The following is a 27,500-nucleotide window of genomic DNA, read 5'->3' as shown; positions in this document are numbered from 1 at the left end:
GTTGTTGAACTAAAATCATTGGCTTCTTGGTGTCCAGATCGCCCATGTTTTCTTGTAAATTCCATTGCGGAGCAAAAAGTTACAATATTTTAACTTTGGCCGTCAGTGCCCTCTATCGTTACTGTTGCTGGTATTCTCTGCCGGCCTCACCTCATTTTCCATCCCTGCTCTCGTCCACTAAAATGATATGCGGTGTGCCGTGAACCTATGTTGCCTAAACCTATGTGAATTTAGCATTATTAAGTGATGTCATGACAATTTGGTTAGAAAAAGGGGAGAGAACAATGATAGAGTCAGAGTAAAAGTGTCTTTGATACTCAGCTACGCAGGGATTACATCCTTTTACATTTATGAAGACACTGGCATGAACACTGGGTGTTCTGTACTGTTTTTTGGAGTAGATGACTGCACAAGTGTGATTCAAAATATAATAATATATTTTCTAATATTCTGTCCATATTTTGCGTTTGTTTCTCAGTCCATTTTTCAGAGCTCCCTCCCCCCATATTTCCATATTATATCCTGGTGCTTTTTATAATGAGATTGCTAAGGGTCAGCTGTCATTTGGAAAAAGGCCCAGCAGCCTACTCTGATAAATGGATTACAGATGGCATCCATCCCCGGGCCAGACTGGGCCAGTAGATAACAGAATTAGAGATAGACTCCCAACCAGAATCACTAAAAAGTTGAGATTTACAGAGAGAAAGTAAAGAGAGGGAGGGAGAGACAGATTCAGACAGATTGAAGGGGTATTTGCGGAGTTCAAAGATATTTAGCCGCATATAAATCTTAACCTTTTTACAAGAAGGGTGGGAAAAACCCACCCTTCCTGTCCTAATTGGACAGTTGGAATTAATTTCTTAGAATATTTACAGAGGAGAGTACAATGTGTGCTGTGAATGTGTATATGCACTGGGGTGTCCAGGACCCAAAGTCAATAAATAGTAATGGGACTGTTCCGTCACACCTTCTGGCGCCTGATTGGATAGGCACCCTCGCTACGCTGTCATTGGTGTTCGCTTCTGATATTCTAAATGAATAAACATGGCCTGTTCTAGAAACATTGTCAAATTTATCCTAAAATAAAATGCACCAAAATCAGAGGGACGGGCTGTGCAGCTGCAGAGAGATATATGGTTTTATATCTTTAACAGCACATTTGTAAAGTTATTGATATATTCCAGGACACTGGTGGTGTCATCATGTCAACAATGACTGACTGGTCCCGCACCAATCTGTCAAGCTATATTGATTTTTTGGATGTTTTCAAGGCAAAATCCTGCATGGATCTTCTCTTTGCAAGATGCGCAGAAAACCACCACGATATATTTTAAAATTCAGTGTCAAATTCAAAAACTGTTGAGCCAAATAATATTGCAATATTAACTCTAAGTGTGTCATTTCGTTTGGGGACTTCTCAAAATACTAATGTCCTGTTACAGTCTCTGTTTGATTTACTCACTAAAATCTCTCTTAACAGTGTCACCAGACTGTCCAGCTGTCCTGAACCAGATAAAAGAAGAGAGCTAATCAAAACGCTGATGCATTCATCTGGCTCGACTTCAATTTTTTCCACGTGCTCACAGCATTGAGCTGTGATCAGTGCTTATTGGAATTATTTTCCCTGGGATTTGTTCACGAGGTTTTAGGAGCTGTATGAAGCCTGAAAGGAAGATCTGTGGAAATGATTCAGGGCTGGAAAAAGTACTCTCACCTCCTCTGCATTTATTATGAGAAAAAAATATTCATCTATAGTTTGATTTAGGGTGACAACCTTAAATGTGATTTTTTTTTCTTTAGTTTTTTTTTGTTAAACCTATGACTTTTTTTGTCTCCCACTTCTTAGATGAACGTAAACGAAAATACATTAATTTTAGTATTTTTAATTCTGCGCAATATTTTAGTTTAGGGTAAAATGCAATATTGTTGGTGTGAATGGATATGTGTCTGTTACTAAATGTTAACTGTAGTTTGATTGTACATCTATTCAGATATACGTGTATACGGGGAGGCTGTGTGCTGATACGTCACCTGTGTTCTCTGAAATGCCCAAACCAAATTACTCCCTAGGGCGACAATAAAGGCTAATCTTATCTTTTCTTATTTATCTTAAAGCTATAGTGCGTGGTTTCTGTTGCCCCCATGAAGAATTCTAAGTGATGACACCACCCCCACCCGTCCTCCACGCAGTTGCTATTTTATCTTTTTAAAAATTATCTTTATGTTTTTATGTCCTTTTTGTCTCCAAAGCTGAACGCTGCGGTTGTCCTTTCTCAGCGGTGATGTAAAACGCATCACTTGAGCTGCCGCGCGTGAATGTCACTACACCATTTTGTAAATATAGCCATACTGAGAAATACTGAGAGAGATTTGTGAAGCGGATATGCTTAATTAGCTTTGTAGCAACTCATTTGGCAATGGCTTGAATGTAACGAACGTTAATTTATATGAAATAGTCGCCCACTTTAGCTTTAACCTGAGTCTTATTCTTATAACTGTGGCCATTCTGATTGAGGGTCATGCTAATAATTCTAACCCCTATAGTCTTGCATTGCCAAACCTTCCTCCACAGCGCTGCGGAGGAGGGTCTGGCTAGTCCACAAGCATTCCGGGATGGGAGAAAAACATGCTCTGGCTTATTGGCATTTCTTTAAACCAATCACAATCGTCTTGGGCAGTGCTAAGCACCAGATGGAGCAATGGCGCCTCTGCAAAATAGCCTCGGGAAGGTACTTGTAGAAAGCGATACAGTGCCTTGCGAAAGTATTCGGCCCCCTTGAACTTTTCGACCTTTTGCCACATTTCAGGCCTCAAACATAAAGATATAAAACTGTATTTTTTTGTGAAGAATCAACAACAAGTGGGACACAATCATGAAGTGGAACGAAATTTATTGGATATTTCAAACCTTTTAAACAAATAAAAAACTGAAATATTGGGCGTGCAAAATTATTCAGCCCCCTTAAGTTAATACTTTGTAGCGCCACCTTTTGCTGCGATTACAGCTGTAAGCGCTCGGGGTATGTCTCTATCAGTTTTGCACATCGAGAGACTGACATTTTTGCCCATTCCTCCTTGCAAAACAGCTCGAGCTCAGTGAGGTTGGATGGAGAGCGTTTGTGAACAGCAGTTTTCAGTTCTTTCCACAGATTCTCGATTGGATTCAGGTCTGGACTTTGACTTGGCCATTCTAACACCTGGATATGTTTATTTGTGAACCATTCCATTGTAGATTTTGCTTTATGTTTTGGATCATTGTCTTGTTGGAAGACAAATCTCCGTCCCAGTCTCAGGTCTTTTGCAGACTCCATCAGGTTTTCTTCCAGAATGGTCCTTTATTTGGCTCCATCCATCTTCCCATCAATTTTAACCATCTTCCCTGTCCCTGCTGAAGAAAAGCAGGCCCAAACCATGATGCTGCCACCACCATGTTTGACAGTGGGGATGGTGTGTTCAGGGTGATGAGCTGTGTTGCTTTTACGCCAAACATAACGTTTTGCATTGTTGCCAAAAAGTTCGATTTTGGTTTCATCTGACCACAGCACCTTCTTCCATGTTTGGTGTGTCTCCCAGGTGGCTTTTGGCAAACTTTAAACGACACTTTTTATGGATATCTTTAAGAAATGGCTTTCTTCTTGCCACTCTTCCATAAAGGCCAGATTTGTGCAGTATACGACTGATTGTTGTCCTATGGACAGAGTCTCCCACCTCAGCTGTAGATCTCTGCAGTTCATCCAGAGTGATCATGGGCCTCTTGGCTGCATCTCTGATCAGTCTTCTCATTGTATGAGCTGAAAGTTTAGAGGGACGGCCGGGTCTTCGTAGATTTGTAGTGGTCTGATACTCCTTCCATTTCAATATTATCGCTTGCACAGTGCTCCTTGGGATGTTTAAAGCTTGGGAAATCTTTTTGTTTCCAAATCCGGCTTTAAACTTCTCCACAACAGTATCTCGGACCTGCCTGGTGTGTTCCTTGTTCTTCATGATGCTCTCTGCGCTTTACACGGACCTTTGAGACTATCACAGAGCAGGTGCATTTATACGGAGACTTGATTACACACAGCTGGATTCTATTTATCATCATTAGTCATTTAGGTCAACATTGGATCATTCAGAGATCCTCACTGAACTTCTGGAGAGAGTTTGCTGCACTGAAAGTAAAGGGGCTGAATAATTTTGCACGCCCACTTTTTCAGTTTTTTATTTGTTAAAAAAGTTTGAAATAGCCAATAAATTTCGTTCCACTTCATAATTGGGACCCACTTGTTGTTGATTCTTCACAAAAAATTACAGTTTTATATCTTTATGTTTGAGGCCTGAAATGTGGCAAAAGGTCGAAACGTTCAAGGGGGCCGAATACTTTCGCAAGGCACTGTATTTCAATCTGCTCTGTCTGCTCAGTACACTCTTGTCCACCACGCTGTTTTACGCAAACACAGCTCTACTCTTCAAATAGCAATTTTTTACAAAACAAGCTAAAACAAAAGCTGTCGGTTTGTAGTCTGTTTATCTTAGTTTGCAGGGAATCTTGAAATTTGGACAAATTCTTATAAACTTAAGCTGGCTGAAGAAACCATCCTCTCCGCTGGAGCGGTAAATATGGATGCATTATAAGACAAAAACAAATACATGTGGTTAGGCTACTTAATATGCACGTGAATGATGCAATCGTTATGTTCGTGTTCTTCATTCTTGATAATGATGCTGGTTGTGTTATTATTTTGCCACAGCATCGTTTCATTGAAAATGAGGCATACAGGACCTGCTTATCAGTCCATTCATCATTAAAGCTGGGCTTTTCGCTTCAGGCTCTTTGACAGTGATATTTTTGTCAGCCCATTTTCCACCAATCAGGACACTGCATACTAAAACCATGTTTCCATAATCATAATAATAATATACAATAATAATAATAATAATTACAAGGTCCTGATTATGAGAAATAATTGTTATCAAATGTTGCTATGGAATAAAATTACAGATTCCCTGGATATTACATTTTGATGTGATGTCATAATTAAACTTAATGTTGACATGGCACACTAATAAACAAGAAATTTTGAAAAGGGCACTTCATATAAAAAAGTTTGCCGACCCCTGATATAGACTATAACCCCTACAATGCAATCAAAGTCTTTTAGGACATTTTTGTGTTATTAATGTTCACTAACTTAGTACTTAATACTCAAAATAGTCCAAATGGATACAAATATAAGAATAACACGGAGGTTGAAAAATATCAGAATTTTCCTTCACATACAAAATAAAGTAACAAAGATAGAGAAAAATCCACCTGCTGAACAAAAGCAAAAGCGAGCAAAGGGACGTTAAGTTTTAGTGGTTTCTAGTTTTACTGTTTATTCTTCTTTTTCTAGAAGATCCCAAAGTTTTCAAAAGGTACCAAATAAGACAGGATACATATAAGCTACAATGGCACAGGTAATGACCGCTTTTCATGTGACATAGTCGTGCAGCCATACAAAAATAATCTAAGACCTTTTGAAAACTTTCAGATGTGAGCTTTTCTGCGGACAGTCATCAGGTAGGATCACTTCCTGTCTGTGTGTACCTGCTGCTTCTCGGCTCGTGTGGACTGGCTGATTGATTTTTGAAGCCGATCGATCTGCTTCCTTCATGACCGGCAGATCTATTATAATGACATTGTATCTAAATCCTATTTGTTGGCCAACCTGCTCCCAAACATAACGCAATAAACTAAAGAGGGACGGGTGAGCTCGCCTCAGCTCGGCTAAATCTTCATAAAAACCACTGACGGATTGGGATAAAAGGCTTTGTGCCTGAAATGATATTATCCATAAAGGAAGGAATCTATTAAAAAAAGGGCAGGATGGTGTAATGCAACAACCTGTGGAGTCCATGCAATCACAGTTAAAATATGGATGGCATGGAGCAAAGAGGAGAAAAGACAGACAAGAGAGAACAACAGGAAGCAGGTGTAAATGAAAGATGGGGTAAAGAAGTAAGGATGAATGAAACAATAAGAGAAATGGTGAAAAGGGAAGAACTGGCAAATTGTAGGATGGGAGAGAGAAAAGGCTAGAAGCAGGACGTAAGGAAAATAAACTAAGAAGGATAAACCGAAAGGAAAGGCAAAATAGAAGGATGATGGAGAGACTAGGAAGACAGAAAAAAACAAGAAGAAGGTTAGGATGAAGCAAAAGAGTGTGAAAAAAGGACCAAAAGAAAGAAAGAGCTGATTTCTTTAAGGAACATTAATCAATATCAATAGCAACACACACAACACACACACACACATAATTAGGGGCAGGTCTATATCAATTGACTTCAAGTTCAGGACAACCTGCGGTCCAGATAATAAAAGTGGTTATTTATCTTCAGTATTTAAATTAGTGACAATTTAAAGAAATTTAAACTTTATTGAAACTGAAGCCCACGGTCTGTCCACAAAATGTTTTCACTGTCTTAATCACAGCTGGAAAAAACCTCAGATTTCTACTGCACTTTAAATCTTAAGTCCCTGATGAACTCCAAAATGGATGCAGACAGCAGTGTCCTCAACCAAAACATACCTCAATAGACCTTTTACACAGCAGACAATTGGACTCCACAAAGTTAACATTGGTGATTATTCACCCTCTTGCTCACTTTCATTCTGTACGAACAAAGCGCCAAACAAATCATTTGCTTCCAGTTGTGAAGCAAATTTGCATCGCCTGAAGTTTAAAGGTGCCCTGCCATACAAAACCGTTTTTACTTGCATTTTTTGAAATATGTTAGGTCCATATGTTTTTGTGTTATGTCGTGAATGTGAAAATGAACTGCTACCTCCTCTGTCAGCTCTAGCCACTGAAAAGAAATAAGCAGAGAAATCAGACCAATTACGAAAGCTGATCAGTCTGACATCATATTGACTATTGACTCATTACAATTAATTAAAGGATTCTGACAGCCAGGCTCTCATTGGCTAGCTGTTAGCCAATCAGATTCAAACAGCTAAGCTAAGCTGTTATTGAGAACTGGCAGAAATCCAGCTGAGTCTTCCTGTAGGCTTTCTATACCACGCTAGAATGGCTTGAAACAAGGTTAAAAATTCTGCAGTATGCTTCAAAATGTTTTTTTGTATTTTAAAATCCATGAAACTAAAGTCATTCCCACAATAGGCAACACTTCACTTTAAGTCCTCCTATTTAGCATCTATTGTGAAAAGCTGACGCTAAACTGAATTGTTGGCTTTAAAAGTTCAACGATGCCAAATTATGTAGAACATTGTGATGTCTGAATTTACTGTTCTAACTGAAATTATTAAAGTATGGAAGACTTACAAAGGCTGTGAGAAACATTGATGAAAATGCAGAAATATGAAACAAATTGTTTGAAAAATCTCAAATGCATTGCACTGCTGAAAAACTTCTAAAATTGTCAGTTAGAAGCTTACATTACATTAACTTAATAAGAGCTGAAATACATTGCTAGAAAAGCTGGAAGCTAAACTGTAATACTGTCAGAAGTGGAAGTTGACTAAAAAGGCTGAAAGTATAAGTACTTTGTATTATTATCAGCCATATCCATTGCATAGAACAAACAAGCATGACCCTAAAGAGCTGAGAGGTGAATATATTGCCTGAAAAGCTATATACATGGATGAAATCACAAATGACACTGTGTGTGTGTGTGTGTGTGTGTGTGTGTGTGTGTGTGTGTGTGTGTGTGTGTGTGTGTGTGTGTGTGTGTGGGGGGGCTGTGTGCAAAAAGAGTCTGACAACATTATCGATCTCAGGATGTGACTTTTTGTCCGAAGACAGCTGTGTGGAGAGAGGAACGCGACTCGAGAAAAAGGCGTTCAGGATGTCTGTTGTTTCGGGGGAAGGCTACAGAAATCATAGGCATCATAGGTTTGTCAGTGCCATGGCTCAATATTTAAAAGATTTCGACAATGTGGATGAGGTCTTATAATTGGATGGCCGCCTGTATTAATTTGAGCCAGAGTAGGCTATCTATGGAGGAATAATAGGCTGCGGATGAAGAGCGGATGAGGGGAGAGAGAGGGGCTGCAGCTGCTCAGTGTTTTGTGCGGTCATTAGGCTATAAGACATCCATGGTTTTGTGTTATCTAAAAGATTTTCAATAAAAACAATGGTTCGTATTTGCTCATGTCTCACTGCCCTGTTAATTAGAGGAGGAAATCCTCTGACTTCGTAACACAGCATTGTGTCCGAGGTATATCACTGGACACATCCAGACCACAGATACCTGGCAGCAACAGGTCCCACTCCTGAAAACATATTCTTTGGGAATATAGGGGCACAGCACCCACGGGAGCACTACCAATATCCCGAACTCCCCAGCCCTCTAGCCGCTGCTTCACCCTTCTCTCTCTTCGTCCGTAACGTTGTTGTCTATGACAAGTAAAAATTCTGGGCTTGAGAGCAAGTTATAGAGAAGAGACTAATATTACTTTCTCAGGGCTCCGTGCTAATACACACACATCATAATCGATAAAAATGTCCGAAATTTACTTAAACAGCTTTTTCACAAAAACATTGGTGTCTGTAGGTGAAAGTATAAAGGAGCTGAAAACTTTTGAAGTGGAAAAGGATTTGAAGCTTGCTCTCATTGACTTTAATGTTAAAATAAAATGTTTAAAAGGTTAATATTTAAAAAAGTATAAATAGCAGAACAAAAGTTAAAGTTAAAGTCCCATCGTGTGCTGAAAGAGCTGAACATTTTGATATTTGAATTGTTTTTCTAGCTGAAAGTATGCTGAAGTAGAAAACCAAAAAAAAAACGTACGGAAGAAGAAGTGGAATAAAAATAAGAAGAAGAAGAAGAATAATGAAGAAAGGAATAACAATACTGTGAATGCTGTTGAATCAGCATTCACACAATCAATGGGAGACTGGTAAAACCTGATCAACAGGGACTGAGGGAGGGGATCAATACCAGCAGAAACTGATGTGAGAACGAAGGAGGGAGGAAGAGAAGTGAGCGGCAGGCAGTAAAATGCTGTGAGAAAAGAATGGTTAAAAAAAATATATTATATAATATTAATATTCAAGAACTAAAAAACAAGCAGACAAATGTAGCTGTGAATGCAGCCTCAAGCCTAAGACAAACCTTTACATTTCTCTGAATCAAGAAAAAGTTCCATAAAACAAAAGAGTGCTGGTGGTGTGGGAGGAGGGGGAGAGCTGGGGGGATATAAACTGTCCTTACAGCAAATGTCAGGAGACAGAAAATCTGGGGAAATAATTGAAAAACACAATTAAGTTGATAGAGAAAAAAGATTTGAGTCCTGAAATGGTGACTGCCCTTCCAACCTGCCCGAGTCCATCTGAAGGTTAAGTGTATTTTACTGTCTTAAGACACAGACATGGGAGCTATCTACGCTTTCTGGAAACACAGCGCTTCAATTAGATGGCATGGGAAGGAAGGGGGGAGGGTCAGGGGGGGCGTCCGCAGGAGATACCACAAACAAACTGGATTCAAGTTTGTAAGAGGAGACCACACAACACCAAACAGCCAGTTTTGCTAGTCCTTCAACTACATGTTACTACTTGTTGATTTTACATCTCTGTTGATGATCTATCAATCTTTAGATTGATTATTCTCCTTCACAGCAGCTTTAACTTTCAGTCAAAATATGCTTCGAGTTTCCCTCATTCCCAGAACAGACAAGGCCTACATCATGATCCAATCGATCCAAGTAGCTATATACAACACCATAAAAAACATCCTTTTCTAGTTTAAAAATGTGAGAACCTGTTCTGAAATGATCGATCAAAGTGTAGTCGAAGTGTAGAAGCACCTTTTTGTTATTCATTTATTTGGCAAATTAAAGGTTTACCTAGTAGGACTTTTGTTCCGTATATACATTGATTTGCGTCTGTTGTGTGACAATTTAAAGCCTTGTCACACCAGCATTTAATTCCAGTGGAACCACAGCGATATGTGAATTCGCTCACGGAGGAAAAGGTAACGTGCAAATTTTGCCATCACGTACAAGTTTGGTAAACCTGCAAACTTGCACGCTATATACCAACAGCAAGCCGTCTAAACGAAGACCCAGAGCTTATTAGCTGTGTTGCACCGAGTTCTATCTAACTCTCCTCTGTCAGAGATGATGGAACAAATACATATTTTGAGTAAGCTGTGTGAACTTAGTGTCCCCGTTAACATAATAACGGCAGTCAGCAAACTCACTAGCTCCGAGAGTTTTCACCAGATACATTCTAGGATGGGAGAAAAAAAATGCTCTGGGTTGTTTGCATTTCTTTAAACCAATCACAATAGTCTTGGGCGGCGCCAAGACCCGAACGCAGCCGCGTTGTCTCTGCCAAATAGTCTCAGCAATCCTCTCCAATCGGTCCCAAAATGTCCCAGTTAGAGAGTAAATGCTTGTAAATCTATACAATCATCCCCCGAAATAACCAAAATTGCCTGCCTTGTTGACGATCCGAATCTTTTTTCTGGGATTTATTTTAAAAGGGGGGATAGGGTTAGGGTTAGGGTTATCAGCTAACTTTCTGTTGCTGCCGTTAGACCTGGTGCTGCCACTGTCCACCAAGCCGGCTGTGACCCCTGGCTCTGAGCTTTGCGCTGGCTGAATTTGAGTTGCTACAGTCGCTAGACGAAGGTACATCTCCACAGCCGCCACCCGCTAGCTAGTGAGCTAATCCAGTGTTGCTAATTTCCAAACTACAGTAGTACAGTCCCTCCAGAAAAACGTGATATGCGATTGCATAATTCAATGCATAATCAGCCAAAGTTCGCATATTTATGCGGGGGCCGCATTTTTTCCAAATACGCCACACTTTCGCCGCATAAATTGCCGATTTCCGCTCAAAATATGCGGGGCTTGCATGATTTCATAATCCCCGCATTTTCGTTGCAAAAATAAAGTCACATATATCTTAGCAGAAAGTTGAAAAATGTTGCTTTTACTTCACACAATAGCAGCCATTTTACCCTGTTGCCATGGGAACGTTATGAAGTAACATTATGAAGTGACATAATTATGCGACGTGAACATCATCGAAAAGCAGGGTGTTGGGGGAATCCCTTTTTTTTCTCTTTTTCATCAAACCGCAGTTTTTGCAAGTTCCCGCATTTTCACCGCATAAAATTGCATAAATATCCTGCATATTCCATCGCATTTTTTAAGAAAACGTGCTGCATAATCAAGGATTTTTGCCCGCAACAATCACAAAAAAACTCGGGTAGTAGTAACTTTATGATTTCCAAGGGAGCACAGTCGTAGAGTCGTAGAGGTCTTCGTCCCTGTTTGTCACTCAGCCTGAGGAGAAAAATAAAGGACTCAATCGGTTTATTTGGTAGTCATGACTTAGCGAATGACGTCATGTCACTGTTTCAGATGCTCATCCTCAAGGAGGAGAAAGAGCGAATGACCGTTCATTTGAGTTCAATGGAGCGGGCAGCTCAGGAGTGTTGTGCTATTGCGACTTCATGACATGTCATAAAATTCTGCAGCAGCGGCAATCATTTTTGCAGTGGTGGGCCAGAGTGTATATAACGGAAACACTGTATATTATGTTTTTTTTGTAATGGATTATACATTTTGGCAATTACATTACATGGAAAAATAAACTTTACATCATTGATTAAATTTGGACTTACTTACTACCCCATAATTTGAACTCATATCATTTCGACTGAGGATTATCATTTTGACTTGTCATTACTAACATTTAACTTATTTTTTACTTTGCCTCATAGGCTTCAATACGGTAGTGTTGCAGGACAGGTGCAATTTTCTACAGCGCCATCTACCCCCCCAATCACATAAACGTTGCTCCACTTCGTAATTCAGTACTACTGAATGAAGGCACAGGCACAGATTGACAATATTGAAAGCCTGAGGTCTTATTTTTCTATCCTCGTATCAATTATGTGTTTGTTTTGCAGTTTAATTTACTATACGACAGGTTTTTAATACAAACAATATTTTCTGCACTCTGTGGCTGTCAGATTCATGCTGTTAATGGAGCGGTCTGAAAAATGGCCCTGGATGTTAATTTCCCTAATGCAGAGACAGTGGATGGCCTCCATCACACCATTACTTCATATAAACGTAATTACTTTTATTAAAGCCACCACAGCTTAGTCGCACCCTCTTCTCGCTCGCAGATGAATCAAAGCCATCTGACTGAATTAGATCTACCCTCTGCCAAATGAAAAGCATAACAACTTAGAGTGAGCGGGGAAAATAATTGATCTTTTCTTCCCAAAGAGAGAGCAAAACAGGAGGGGCAAGGCAGGTGAGAACTACAGAAGATGATATCTTGCATAACAATTACAATGTTTATGTAAATCCAACAGGGTCACGTTATCAGGGGAATAAAAGACAGACCCGTTTGACAGATTTCATAAATAATGAATGACTTTAAAACAGTGACTTTAATTTTTCTCTGTCACAAAAGGGAAAACAAAACAACAAAACATCGGTAACGGACAAATTGTTAATTTAAACATTGTATCGGCCCAGAATTTCACAATTGGTGCATTCCTACTAATCTGTGATGTTTTCTTTGTAATATTTACTTTTTCCATGTACAGACAAAATCATGTATCCTCATTGAAGCCCAAACCACTAAGTGTTTAAATGTGCACTCCATCCCTGTCCTTTTTTATTGTATATACATGGTTTTGCAGTGTGGAGATACTCTGGGTCTGCCAAGGCAAAAATTTATAGGATGGTAAAAGCCTCACTAATTTTACAGGGATTTTTACTACAATATGTAATGGGACTTTTCAGAACTTCAACAGACTGTCTACATTGACAGACCTTCTACTGCAAAATGTTCTCATTTAGATTTTTATTGTGCTGTGTGCCTACCTAAGAAAAGGTTCTCCTTACTATAAAAAAAAAAAAAAATCAATATTATGTTGTATATCAGTTTGGTAGAGAGGAGAGGAACCAATTTTTAAATTAAAAAATGCCATGGAATATAACTTAAAAAAAAAAAAAAAGGAGTTGTTTTTCTGTTGGATTGCTGAGAAAAAAAGCTTGTTACACAGTTCTAGTTTGTTGTGTTAAAGATGAAGTACTGGATCAATTCAAGATGCCTGACCGTTAATCTGACCTGATAAGACAATAACAAGCAGATATCTGCGGTGATAAGACAAATTATCTGAGAACATCTGAACTCAACGTTTTCCTGAACTAAATCACAGCTGACAGTAAAGTAGGGGAAACTGAAAGAAGGCGGCAGAGAATAGAGGTAATCTGAATGTAATGGAGTTCTTCAAGACAGTGAAGAAGAAACAGAAACATTGATAGAGGTTGGTAGTTCGCTTTAATAAAAATTAGGACTTCAGTTCATTAAATCCCTGCAGCTATCTGAAGGCAGCAGCACTTTTATTGCTTTTTAAAACAACCAAGATGGCTGCAGCTGATGTGGAACTTTCGTTTGAGCTACTATTTTCAAAATCTGAACTGGGGGACTCTAAATTGACCGAACGTGTTGTGTTGAGACCAACAATCAGTTGTGCTGCTGGTTGACTCTTGTCTGACCTAAATTACTTTGTAACCTTTTACAGGTTTAGGCAGACACCCCAGGAAAATATAATAATACAGCCCAAGCATCACACTGTGAATGGTCGTCTGTGATAAGCTTGCGACTAGAACTTGATATAGTTGAGCAACCACTCAGCTTGCTTTTAAACCAGTTAGCGTGTCAGTTAGTCAACAGTTTTGGTCCTTCAGTCAAACAGTCAATCCCATTGTAATAAAATCAGTTATGGCGTTTTTCCATTTTACATGGTACCTGCTCGACTCTACTCGTCTTTTTTGGTTTTCCATTATGAAAAAAAGTCCCTTGTACCTGCCAACAGGTACTTTTTTTAGTACCACCTCAGTCGAGGTTCCAAGCGAGCTGAGGCGATACCAAAAGGTGATGTGAAAACCTGCAGACTATTGATTGGTCGGAGAGAATCGTCACTAATCACTGCGTCATCATTGCTAGTGGCAGACGGCGGGTGTCCTAAACAAACCCGCCATTTTTAAATAGCTTAGCCAGTCTTCTGGCTGTGGCGAACGAGAGAATGAACTAACCCAAGAACGAACAACACACCTTCCACATTCTGTGTGTGTGTGTGTGTGTGTGTGTGTGTGTGTGTGTGTGTGTGTGTGTGTGTGTGTGTGTGTGTGTGTGTGTGTGTGTTGCGTTAGGTCACGGCAGTTTCCTGCGGCATCGCTATGACGACCAGCCACGCTCACCTCACGCATGAGGCAGTACTAAATCTGCAATGGAAAATGGAGTACGGGGCACCGCGGCCGAGCTGGTACTAGCAGTGGGTAAGCGCCATTAGTGGGGGTTCGCGCAAGATGGTGGTTGACATGTGCTAAGCCCTGCAACATTAGTTGAGTACTTATGTTATATGACAAGGCCAGCTATTTCGTAACTTGCTCAACTATCAGATTTTGATAGATGCACCAAGTAAGGGTTAACTACCAATACAAGAACTTTGATGGCCGAAAATAACCCTTTGTAGACGGCACGTGCAAAGACCAATCAGGTACCTAGCATACCAATCTAATCACGTGGGGCTCGTGGACCACAATGTCAAAGAGAGACGCAAAAAAAGGCATAAAAGGGACATTGATAGTGGATGAGGACGCCATTTTAGGTTTGTGTTGGTCTCTTCCTGATTGTCCAATTAATAGTCCAAAGCCAAAGACAGTATTTGCCAACAAAGATAAGAATGAGGTCTCTAACGCCGACATTCTCAAAGCCATTTTTGAGCTGAAGGAGCGCTTCTCCGTCTTTGAACAACTGTGGTAAAAGAAGAGATGAAAGGCCTTGGTTTTCAAGCAAAGGAGACGGAAAAATATAGCAAGTAAACTAGTCATTTCCTCTCCCTCCACGTCTGTGTTCAGACCATGAGCAGGCTGCCAGTCTGTATAACACACACACACGCGCACACACACACACACACACACAAAACCTCAGGGCCAGCGCTTTATCTTTGTGACACATTCATAAACCCCGACACACATATACAATCACACACACTCTGCCCATCCCCCTTCATGTGCACATTATCACACTGTCCACTCAACCACAAAACAAGCGCTTGTGTGTGTGTGTGTGTGCATGCGTGCGTGCGTGCGTGCGTGCGTGTGTGCGGAAGACAGACAGAGAGAGAGAGAGAGAGAGAGAGAGAGAGAGAGAGAGAGAGAACACACACACAGACAGACAGACAAAGAGAATCTGAGTGTCATGCTGTGATCAAATGTTTAGGTTAGAGAATGTACCATTGTGTCCATACTATAGCCAAGTGTATTTTGTCTGTATGTCCGCAGGTTTTCAACACAAATGATCCATACAGTATATGAGAGGAGAGTGTCAGTGTTACAGTATTAATGGGACATTCAGAGCCTCAGTAAATATGCAAAAACTAAATATATATATTGATAGTGCTGCAGTTGAAGTTGTTCATAATATTAAGGGATTTTGTAACTCCTACTATTATTTTGGGTCTTCTATTTCAGGGCTAATCATGCTCAAAGTTTTGGAACTACAGTTCCCTCAATGTTGTATAATGTTGCCATGGATTCAGCGAGTTAGCTGTGGGCTACAACGGAAACCCTGTTATTATAGCCTATATTTGTTCACATTTTGGCAAATTCAAAATTATATCATAAATTAGCTTTTAGCTAGACAACTATTCCCGGATTACTGCCACAGACTCTTAACCCCCTTATAGAACCTACCAGTTATATTAAAGTACAGTCTCCACATTCATCTCGACATTAATGCACATCTTTTGGATTATTATCTCTGTATATTATACATATTCGTGCACATTCTCTGGTCAATCTTCTGCACAATCTTCTGCAATATGTTGTCATATTTATATTGTACATTTCCGATATTTATGTTTCTTGACTTTGGCAGCACTTGCTTTTTCATTTTTCCCGTACTATATGTTGAAAAACCACTAGGCAATAAACCTGATTCTTTAATATTTAAAAACCCAATGATTCTAAGGCAAGTTCTGAAGTTATAAGGACCATCTTTTTCACTATGCTCTTTTTTACTAAGTGGATTTATAGACGTTTATTTGTGATGGACATTGGAGATAATGATAGTCACACTGAATACTATACTATAACATATTTTATTAGATCTTATTATATCATAATATAGATTAATTTATACCACACAGTACTATACTGCCGTATACTATAACATTTTAAACTACACCGTACTTAACCATACTATACTATAACAACAGTGTTTCCCATTCATAGGTTCTACTTGGGCGCAACGCCCAGGTAGATTGAGACCACCGAGGTGGATTTCAATCAACAATGTCTTTTTTACAGCGCACACAGACCAGTGGCCTCCAGCCACTCCCCCAGTGAAGTCTCAGAGCTAGTTAGTAGTAGCATGCTGCTGGTGGAATTGCCGTGGGACTAACTGTAATAATAAACCGTAGAAACACCACAGCCACACCGTTGTGAAAGCTCCCCAAATGTCATTTATCAGAGTCTGGTTGTTCAACCTCTACGCAGCAGTCACCTCCGCTCCATATCTTTATAATGGAACTGATCGGAGCTAACCGCTGACCGAAGGTTATCGTTGCTATCGAGCCCTCAGTTCCCGTTCTCCATGCCTTTATCAATACCTGTATTTATGGACTATGGACTCTATTAAAAAATAGAGATTTTATTAAGTTGACTGTAAAAATGTTAAACTCCAACTTAGAGTTGTTTGAATGACATAAATCTGTTCAGATGAGATCTTAATGAGCGCAAGACAGACATTGTATAGTACAAAACAATGTGTTTAGGATCCCCAAAACAAGGATTAAAAACATTTCAAAAAACGAACAATGATCTAACAAACTAAATGAGAATTAACTTTAGATAACCTTAGTCTTATATGATTTAACAGGAGTTAGAAGGAGACATTGTTGAGATTTATAATAACCTGTAACTGTCTGTATGGATCATAATATAGTTTTAAGGTTAAGTTGTTAATAACATTTGGGCTCCGGGTAATCAGGTATTTTATCTGCTGAACCATAGTCTGATTTGTTTAATATGTAAATAGTTATTTCTTTTTATTAACTGTTAATATTATGTAGTCATTGTTTTTAATAAATAGTTCATAAACCTTCGTTTGACTAGTTTATTACTGAACCTAGCCATCACACGCCACATCCTGTGCCACCCACCACCACAAGTAAATTCTCAACCTGTGGTAAACACTGAACGATGCATTGTGAATCGGTTAAAATCGATATAAATGTGTAACGATTACAACCGGTTGACATTAAAAAATAAATGTGATCGTGATGCAATTTTTAAACAACCTAGGGCAGTGTTTCTCAAATGGGGAACACGTTGTACTGAATACTGCAGCGGGTATGTGAGATTTCTTTTTTTTAATGTTAATTTAAACAAATAGCAGTTCAATTTTATTTATTTTTTATTAAAATGTTTGTAGTACATATACCAGTAGCTACGGAAAGTAAGTTTTTGTCAGCTACCGCTTAACTCAACTGTCACGTGACAGGTCGGCAGTCCCCGTAATTTCTTAAGCTATAGTATCAATTGTTGTGCAGAAGTTTTCGTACGATATTATACAAACCCCTTCATGACAATGCGTTGCTATAATATAATACACCATTGTATATTATAACATGTTCTACTACACAATACTCTAATATACTATACCAAGACCATACTATACAATAATATACTACACTATAACATATTATACTGTCCTGTACTATCATAGATATTGCGGTTTCTGTAAGGAACCACCAGAAATACATTCCTGTACATTAATAACATTTAGACAATAACTTCACTCCACTGCCTGTAATGTAATAATATTGCCATGCACCAGCTGGGTCCCTCACTGTGTAAAGCAAAAGAAACACAATCATCAGAAACAATCCGAGCGTTCGGAGTTGCAGCTCCGACCATTTATCTCTCCATACGTTCAATCTGTTCTGAGGAGAAATGTGATCTGACCCAAACCACCTCCAGGCTCTGATATTAGATTAGCAGGGGAGGCTAGCGTTTCAGCTAACCAAATCATAACCGGGCTAATGACACCGTGAGGTGAGGGTCAACCTGACCTTTGACCTCTGACCTCTATCTTTGCTGCTATGGAGCCCTCACAAGGTTACAACTTTCCTTCCTTCCTCCAAACAAACAGTATGAGGTACTGATGTTGAATAGAAAACCAGACTACTGCAATTATCTATCTATCTATAGTATAATTCTTCATGTTGTTGCCTGGAAGGAATCAACGCATATGTCTGCAGGGCTCTGAATCCCGAAGGAGACAAAATGCCTGCCAGCGTGCGCGTGTGTGTGTAAGGGAGGGAGGGAGGGAGGGACGGGGTGATGGGGCTGTGTCCAGCTTGGACCCTTGACCTGCTTGAGGTCACCCCCTCCATCAGAGGCAGAGATGAGACACTTTCTGGAAAACATGTTTTATTTCTCTGATTCACAGCTTGGGCTGGGCGCTCCCTCTCTTCAGTCTCTCTCTCTATCTCCCTTATCCATATAACGCTACCGTGCTCTCGGGCGGTCGTTGAGGCTCAGTCTCAAACTCTGCCAATTCGACTAGCTAGGTGTTTGTAGCGTAGAGATAAAATGGATTATGGATCCTTTTATTTCTATAGTTTATAGCTGACTTGACCAGCTGACATCTCTATTGGCTATTTAAACAGGTGACGTCCCTTACGTTCTAAAACCAGCCTCTGCGACTTGAACAGCTGAGTCGCAGCGAAACCATCAGCTGGCTTGAGTCAAGCTGAGACGGGCCGGTTCAGACCGCTGAAACTTTTCCCTGCAACGTTCTAAAACGGTTTTGTCTCGTCAGGAATCTTTGGTCTGAACTGGGCTTTACACTATAAATGATATGTATGATATAATTTTCTGTTAGGAATCTGTAATCTAATTGTGAGAATATATGAATATAGCTTAATGAGAATTGATGTGATCAAGAGAGAGTAATGTCCAACTGCACATCGACAAACTAAATACAGAGTTAGTGATTACCAGTTGGCTGTTTAAAAAGGTTGTCATATAAATCCCTGGTTAGATACAACAATACTTGCATGTTTGAAAAGTGAAGACAATGCAGAAGTGCCGTAAACCTGCATTCTATCTAATTTCCAGCAGGGGGCGGCTCCACTGACTCCAAAAACAAGTCAGTTTCTATAGAAGTCTATGAGAAAATTACCCTAATTCTCACTTGATTTATTACCTCAATAAACATTTTCATAGTAAGTTTATGGCCTCAATCCCTAATTACGAGTCTTCTTCAATACAGCATGTTCATTTTGACCAAAATAGACCTTTCAACCATGATAGAGGCTTAGCAACGCTTATCCATGGCCCCGTTTTTTGGTTGTTGCCCATGTTTTCGTCTTAAACTTTGACACTTCATCAAAGTTAATTGAAACACTTTGGTTGCCTAGAAACATCTTGTTGAGTGTTCTGCTAGCGCTAGCGTTAGCTGGTAACTTAAGAGAAAGTCTGACGATTTTTAACCAAGGACGGTTGACACAAGTACAGGGAGACAAGGGAAGACAAAATAGTAGGCCAACACAAACACGGACTGAAAAGGAATACAAACCAGGTGCTAAATGGAAGGGGGACATCCTTTAACATAGGCTACGGACGTACAACCACATTGCGCATTGTAAAGTTATTTTATGAATAAAATAGACACATTGCATACCTGAGAGCCAAATCAGGGTCAGTTTTGAATCATTTACAATCCCGTAATTGTCTCCAACTGTTGAAAGCCTGAGCGTTGTGTGTTACTCTCCCTTTTAGCTTTTGGTTTCTTTTTTTCTGTGTTGGCCCTGCCCCAGTAGCAGCCATAACTACAACAGATAACTTCTAAAATAATGTATAATGAAATCTCCTGCTACCTTTTACCTGGCTGGATACTCACTAACATAGGTGAATTTTCCGGTGTTACACTGAAATCTGTGACCCGTCAGAATGTGTTACTGTAGCGCCATCTATCTGCCGTAAATCATTTTGTGACTTCGAGGGAAAAATCGGACCCAGGCAAAAGCATTAATGAAAACTATATAAAAATAGCGTTCTCGCGTCTCGTTTGCTGTTACTGGTCATTTATAATCATAAGATGACAAATTACACAGTTTCAGAAACATTAAAAAGTTAAATAGTAACTTGTATTTAACTGTTCATTTTTTTTATTGTTGGAACTACATATAGTAAATTTAATGTTCATTTTCTACCCGTTTTATTCCGTTCACTGTGCATCATTAGTGTGTTTCATGTATTCACTCACTACACTTTGTAGGTGTAGACATCAAAATGTCATACCAATAGAGATTTAAATTAAAATGTGTGTGTGTGTGTGTGTGTGTGTGTGTGTGTGTGTGAGTGAGTGAGTGAGTGAGTGAGTGAGTGAGTGAGTGAGTGAGTGAGTGAGTGAGAGAGAGAGAGAGAGAGAGAGAGAGGGGCAGGGTACTGTGGATCCTAATGACATCCCCTGACACTGCTAGGGACATAATTACAGCACACACATGGGTTTGTGCGAGAGTGTGTGTGTGTGTGTGTGTGTGTGTGTGTGTGTGTGTGTGTGTGTGTTCTGTACTGGGAGGTTTTGCAGCTGTGGCACCAAGCAACATTTGTTGTCACCTGCACATCCTGAACTGTGTGTGTGTGTGTGTGTGTGTGTGTGTGTGTGTGTGTGTGTGTGTGTGTGTGTGTGTGTGTGTGTGTGTGTGTGTGTGTGTGTGTGTGAGAGAGACAGTAGACTGAGGTGACGAGTCTATCTCTGTGGTAACAGCCTGCAGCCAAGTGATTCTGTGGCTGTCGACATCTCTGTCCTTTTTCCCTTTGTCTCCTTTTCATCTCCTCCTCTTATGTTTCCTCTCCTCTTCTCCTTTCCTTCTTAATAATATATTCATTATAATTATATAAAAATAATAATATAATTTTACTTAAAGGTACAATATGTAACATTTCTGCTTTAAAATGTCTAAAAATGACCATACCTATGTTATATATTTTTATGAGTTGTGTTCTTACACTATCCCAAATGTTTCCACCAAATGTCAAACCCAAAGAAATCTGTTATTTTATTTTCAGACACGGCACGTTTCCTTTAGTCGCCCGTCAGTGGCGTCATATAACCTTTCACCCTCCAGTTACTCTAACTTCCGTCAGAACACTGGCACCAAGATGATACGTTCAGGAGTAATTGTAAATCATGCAATGTCACAGAAAAAAAATACTTGTAACCGTAATACTGCTTTTTTTTTGGCCATAAAGCATCATTTTGTGATTAATTACATCCCACTTTTTATCACAGTAATACAACAGATACCTTATTTATTTTGAAAGTTCAATATCGACAAGTAGCTAACATTGATGCTAATGCTTTGTGGGTAACATTATGAGGTTACAACATAATTCAACACGCTTTAGTATGACTGTTTCGACCACAGTTAACAGGACTGGGGCGTAACCCACAAAACTTCACTAGCAACGTTAACTGTATAGATAGACGATTAATCTAATGCTAATTTAGCCAGCTAGAACACCCGGTCTGTCTGCCTCCCCCGGCCGCAGAGAGACTCAGTCGGGGATGACAGCTGACAACAGCCCCGGGACATATAGCTAGCTAGCTATCGTTAGCCCCCAGTCAGCTATCAGCCAGCTACTTTTATTACAGCAACCCCCCGGCCAGAACTTATCTCCAGTGCCTGGTGCTTACGACGCTAACGGCAGTTTAATTAAACGTCGGGAAACGGACCATATCAGACCAGGCACCGAGTCACAACAGCGGCCATCCATAGAGTTAGCTACATCTCCGCAGCGCTACCGGTGTATGTTCTGAAAATCTCCTCCCTGCCGAATTTCTCCCCTCTTCGCGTTAAGCTGTCTTTACGGTTAGCTAAATTAACCTGACAAAAGGTGAGTTAAGCACCAAAACGAAAAGTTAAGATTACTGAAAAGTGAAGGGGAGATAATTCCGGGCAGCTGGGAGATGTTCTGCTGCTGGACAACCGGCATCGAACGTCCTGGCTCGCTGTCGCGGAGATTCCCCCGACAATCCCCACCTGTCTCTCAGCCTCGTTTAGTAGCTAGCTAGCGTTACAACAAACCCCGTCCGCCCCGGTGTTGAAACGATCCAAAAGGTGACACTGATATGTGAAATATTTTGTGTTTTAGCTGCTGGCTACTGTTAGCTTGCTGGCTCACGAGCTAACTGGTCAGCTACAAATAAAAATCTAATCAAGAAAAACGTAATTATGTTGGGGAAACTGCAGCTATTTTATTAGAATGAATAAACGTAACGTGAATAAACTTGAACGGGTAAACTCGTCCGTGAACTGATGCATTCTAACTGGCAGCGAAGGTGTTTAACACTTAAAACTCCCATAATTCCACGCAACTTCCCAACGTCATCAAAAGTCCAGTTTTACCGTCCATTGTTTTGGTTGAGAGACCCCTAGTGGCAGAAAGTTACATATTGTACGTTTAATAGTAAACACTGAGGCGGGTATCAATGAGATAACATTGTCATTACACGCGTGCATAATTTTCTGTGAATCCCTGAAACTCAGTTAGAATCCAACGCCGGAATGGCAGTCTCCGCCACTACCAAAAATAAATACTATATGGAGTGGTAATTACTGAACATGAAAACATTAATTGGCCATTACATAAATAAATGCTGAAAATCTAAACTTGGGGTTTGATTTCATTAAAAACAACTATATATTTAAGAGGCAAACCTTTAAAGGCAGGATTAGTAATGTTGAAAAGTTAGCAAGACTTGAGAGTAGCAGCTCCTCTGTGCTCCATCTAACCCCTTGCCCTGGCCTCAGGGCTCCGCCTAGCTGCAGCCTTTTTCAGCTTCAGTCTTTCTTTTCTTTGCCTTTTTAGCAGGGTGGGCAGTTGCAAGTAACCAGGGTAGTGGCAATGGCAGTGTTACAGATACAGATGATGGATCTTTTTTTCAGAGCCTATAAATGATTTATTGCTTTCCGGGTGTAGAGACCATTTCAAACTATATTAAAAAAAAAAGTGTGTATTGCATATAGTTACCACCTGCCTTTAAGTGTGCAGCTGTTTGCCTGGTACCAGAAATGGTACATCCTCATTAATTTTTTTAAATGGTTTTACCAAAAGGAGTTCACAAACTTGCCAGAGGAAGGAAAGAAGAAAGAAAGGAATGATGAAAGAGAAAGACAGTGAAGCCAAGAGCGATAGATGAAAAGTTTTAAAACTCCATGTGTATTGTCTTCCACAGCAGAGAAGATTCTGGCTCTGCTCTGCGTTTGAGGCAGCTGCTAACAGATTTAATACTGCAGAGACTGAGCGAAAAAAAACACTGCTGTCAATAGGAGAAAAATGAGCTATGAGAAATGATAAATTGTCAGACACATCTGTGGTATTGACTGGTCTGAGAGAAGGATAGGAGGAGGATGAAGAGATGGTAAGACAGTGTTAGAGCCATTTCTGCAGTGTTTTTTTGAATAGAAATTTCCCTTTGGACATGAGTTAATTCAGCTTTATTTTTCTGTGATTTCTGAATCCATTATAGTTAATGAGATGATAATCAGCTGCTGTACTGTAGGAGACGAATGGTTCATGAGAACAGCCTGAGAGACATATCTATCTCTGTCTTTCACAATTAAACTTTCAGGGAAATGTGACAAAAGATAAATGGACTGGAAGAGAGAGAGAGAGAGAGAGAGAGAGAGAGAGAGAGAGAGAGAGTGAGTGAGTGAGTGAGTGAGTGAGTGAGTGTGTATATGTATATATGTGTGTGTGTGTGTGTGTGTGATTTCTACCTGAACTGCAGGTGTCAGTCATTTCCTAGGGAGAAATATTCCTCACCATATCGTGTGTGTGTGTGTGTGTGTGTGTGTGTGTGTGTGTGTGTGTGTGTGTGTGTGTGTGTGTGTGTGTGTGTGTGTGTGTGTGTGTGTGTGTGTTCTTGTTTAATTATATTCGTGGAGTCCAAAAACCGGGAATACAGTATACTTGTGGGGTCCCGACAGCTTTGTGGGGCCAAAATAATGGACCCCACAAGTTTAAAGGGCTGTTTGAGTGTTAAGACTTGGTTTTAGGATTAGGGTTAGAATTAGGTTATGGTTAGGGTTAGGGTTAAGGTTAGGCATTTAGTTATGATGGTTAAGGTTAGGGTAAGGGGCTAGGGAATGCATTATGTCAATGACGGGTCCCCACAAAGATAGTGAAAAGCACTGTGTGTGTGTGTGTGTGTGTGTGTGTGTGTGTGTGTGTGTGTGTGTGTGTGTGTGTATACACAAAACTGCTTTTAACACCATGCAGGTCACAGTACAGTGGCATTACACATGGGCTGTGTGGCACTGATTAGAAAACACACACACACACACTCTCTGAGTAACCAACATTCAGAGTCACCAGAGCAAAACTCCTAAATGATAAATGACCTTTTAAGGTTTCTTATATCAAACCACATGAGGCTCCACAGGTCACTGGGGAAAACGATCCCTTCATTTTACTACCTTTACTAATTTTACCGGCGAGCCTGAGGGGTCAAAGCAGCGGCTGTAAAGTGGTGGAACCATTTTATTTCCTATTGATTTTTATTTTTTTATGTTAAAGCTTTTACTGTGAAGTGGCAAAATCAGGAAAAGTTGGGTCTTCATCAGCAGTAACTTAACACAACTCCAATAAGAGAACACAATGTTTGTAGAAGCTACAAAACGTACTAAGAACTGAACACACAACAGAGACTTTTAAATACGTCTTTCACTCTCTTTGGACAGCATTGGATATTAAAAACTGTGAATAAAACTAAACGGCCGAACAATAAACTGCTGACTCAGCATGCAACAGCCTGTTGACACGCTCTGGACAGCAGCAGGGGTGGGGGAGGTTTACCAGCTTGGGCTGCGGTTCACTTTTTGCTGCTTCTAACGTAACACGATTGCTGGATATACCAAGCAAACTTTTCTTCACTTTCCTGGAGCACGAGCAGATAGCTGACAAGACCATCGCAACTGTTGTGTTGAATAAGGTTGCGCTACGTAACACTGGCCTTTTCCTTGTCCATTATTTTGCTAAGAGGAAACTCAATAAAAAGCCATTTGCCAACACAAAAAAAAAAGCCAGACACTATATCATATTAACTTGCTGTGAGCTGTTCATTCACCACTTTTAAACAGAGGCAGGACATAACCTAATCTTGGAGCTCGGACTCACCCTGGGTCCTGCTAATTAAGTGTACTGCTAATTTATAACACAAAAAACATTACCGTCTGCAAAATACCCCCGCGAATAAAAATCCATACTTCAACGTTTACCATCAAGCCTCTAAGCCTGTATGGAAATGAACACGAAGTGTTAACTTCGTTAACGATAATAATGACGAGATGAGAGAGGACCGCCGTCATGACTGTGGTGATATCAACATGCAATATCAATGACGAAAAAGACAACACTACAATGTGGTTAAACTAAAACATCTCTTTGTTTGCATTGCCTTACACTTTTTCTTTCCGCCCTCACTGTTATGCAGACGATAGCCAGATCTATGTGCCTCTTAAAAAGAATGACACTGTCGGACCACTATTAAAGTGTCTTGCTGACATAAAGGCCTGGACGGCTCTTAACTTTTTAAGTTTTAATGAGAGGAAAAACAGAGGTGATGGTTTTTGGTGGCACCACTGGGAACTCCACTGTTGATTTGGGTTCCTTGGCCCAATACATCAAGCCAACCATCACTAACTTAGGGGTGAAAATGGATCCTGATCTTAAGCTCGACAGTCAGATTAGGGCAGTTGTTAAATCAAGCTTTTTCCAAATGAGGCAGCTGGTCAAAATAAAGCCAATTCTTCCAAGGGATCTCTTTGAGACAGTTATCCATGCCTTTGTCACCACTAGGCTGGATTACTGTTAATGCCTTGTATGTGGGGATCAGTGGGTCCTCTGTCACCTGTCTCCAGATGGTGCAAAATGCTGCTACGTGTCTAAAGTTTGAATGGCCCAATCCCAAAGTCCAGACTCACAGACTCACGGACTTTGGTGCGCGTTCTCGCGAAATTCGTAAGGGCTTAGGGTTGTCCCAATGTGGAATTTCAAAGGGCGTGAGGGTGTGAGTACACACTTACCGAGCCCTTTCCGTGAGTCTGCATCGATGCAGACTTTACCAAAGGGAATTACCCACAGTTCAAAGTGTTGTGACGTTTACCGCGGAGACGATAGGGAAACCCGGAAATTACGAAGGTAAACAACAGCACGGCACATGACCACGGAACGGACCAACCTGTTGTCCAGCTTGTAAAACAAGAGTTTGGAATCAGGTAGCCGTCTCCTGGGCCTTGGCCGTGTGGAAGCAACAAACTTAAAATGAAAATTCCCAAACCGGCAAGTGTCAGCAACATCTTTGTTATTAAACGTCGCCAAGGTAACGTGATCTCGTGAAGTGCTGTCCCGATCCCATTTCTACCTATCTGAGCCCATGTGGCCTCACACACTCACTCACTTACTACCTGAGATCAATTAAGTCTGTCTAATTGTGATGTTTTGTGATTAAATTCTGAATCTGCCACGTTCTCTGTCAGGTAAATGTAGTAGTACAATGTCTTCCTCTGATGTAGAAGTACACTGTAGGTACAATGGTTCTGGAGTTGTAGAACTTGTGTGCATTCATTTTGCTGTGGAAAGGGTATCAAAAAGGCTTCTATCAAGAACAAATCAACGGATTAGAAATGGGACATGGCAGCTACAACATTGTTACAGCACGTTTCACAATGCAAACCGCGTGCGCCACCGCAGCCAGGAGTGTTTATGTCAGCGAACTCAGGCTAGATCTTTCCAGAGTTTTAATTATTTTAACTATTTTTAGTTCATGTTATATTATACGTTGTATTTCATACCTGCTGTGATGTCATCATCCGTGACGTCCATTTCTTCCTCAGGAACCTTTGTTTCTATTGGCTGAGCCTCAGGAGGAGGCGGAGCTGGAGGGGAGGGCTCAGTGCTCGACCCAGCTGAAGAGTGAGAAAGACAAACATTTTAGTAAATATTAAAAATCATCCTGCATTGTCACATGAAACAGACTGACGACCAGGGCAGCGCGCGTGTGTGTGTCTGTCTGTGTGAAAAAAAGTGGCTCTCCACTTCTCACACAACCTACGCACTGAGTTATTCCTTAAAAAGGAGTTTCCTCACAAATTTTAGTTTTAAAAAAAATATCTGATACACGGCATGACAAGATGTTATCATCAATAATGTGAATGAATTCATGAATAAACACTATGTATAGGAAACACAGCACAAATCTCCTCATCTAAAATATTTAGTCACACGTGCGTGCATACACACGTTATTTGTTGGAAGACTCACCAGCGTGCGCACACGCAAAACACACACATGCGAGCAGTGTGCTTTTTTTTTTTAAGTAACACTACCGCACAAGGACACGAGGTATTTCGATGACTCTTCTCACACCCTATAGTGTGTGTCCACGCGTGTGTGCGCATAT

The 27,500-nt window shown here is 40.3% G+C and overlaps 1 protein-coding gene across 1 annotated transcript in view; it reads right to left on the bottom strand.

The window, feature by feature from the left end:
- Window positions 1–27,500, bottom strand: part of LOC120545634 (WD repeat-containing protein 7) — a 151,384-nt gene that overhangs the window by 41,917 nt on the left and 81,967 nt on the right. The window contains exon 22 of the mRNA XM_039780167.1: window positions 26,893–27,006. Coding sequence (XP_039636101.1) covers window positions 26,893–27,006 — 114 coding nt within the window. The remainder of the gene's footprint in view (window positions 1–26,892; window positions 27,007–27,500) is intronic.

Source organism: Perca fluviatilis, chromosome 17 (genome assembly GCF_010015445.1).
Source record: "Perca fluviatilis chromosome 17, GENO_Pfluv_1.0, whole genome shotgun sequence".
NCBI classification, from domain to species: Eukaryota; Metazoa; Chordata; class Actinopteri; order Perciformes; family Percidae; genus Perca; species Perca fluviatilis.
This window is presented reverse-complemented; position numbering and strand designations above follow the sequence as displayed.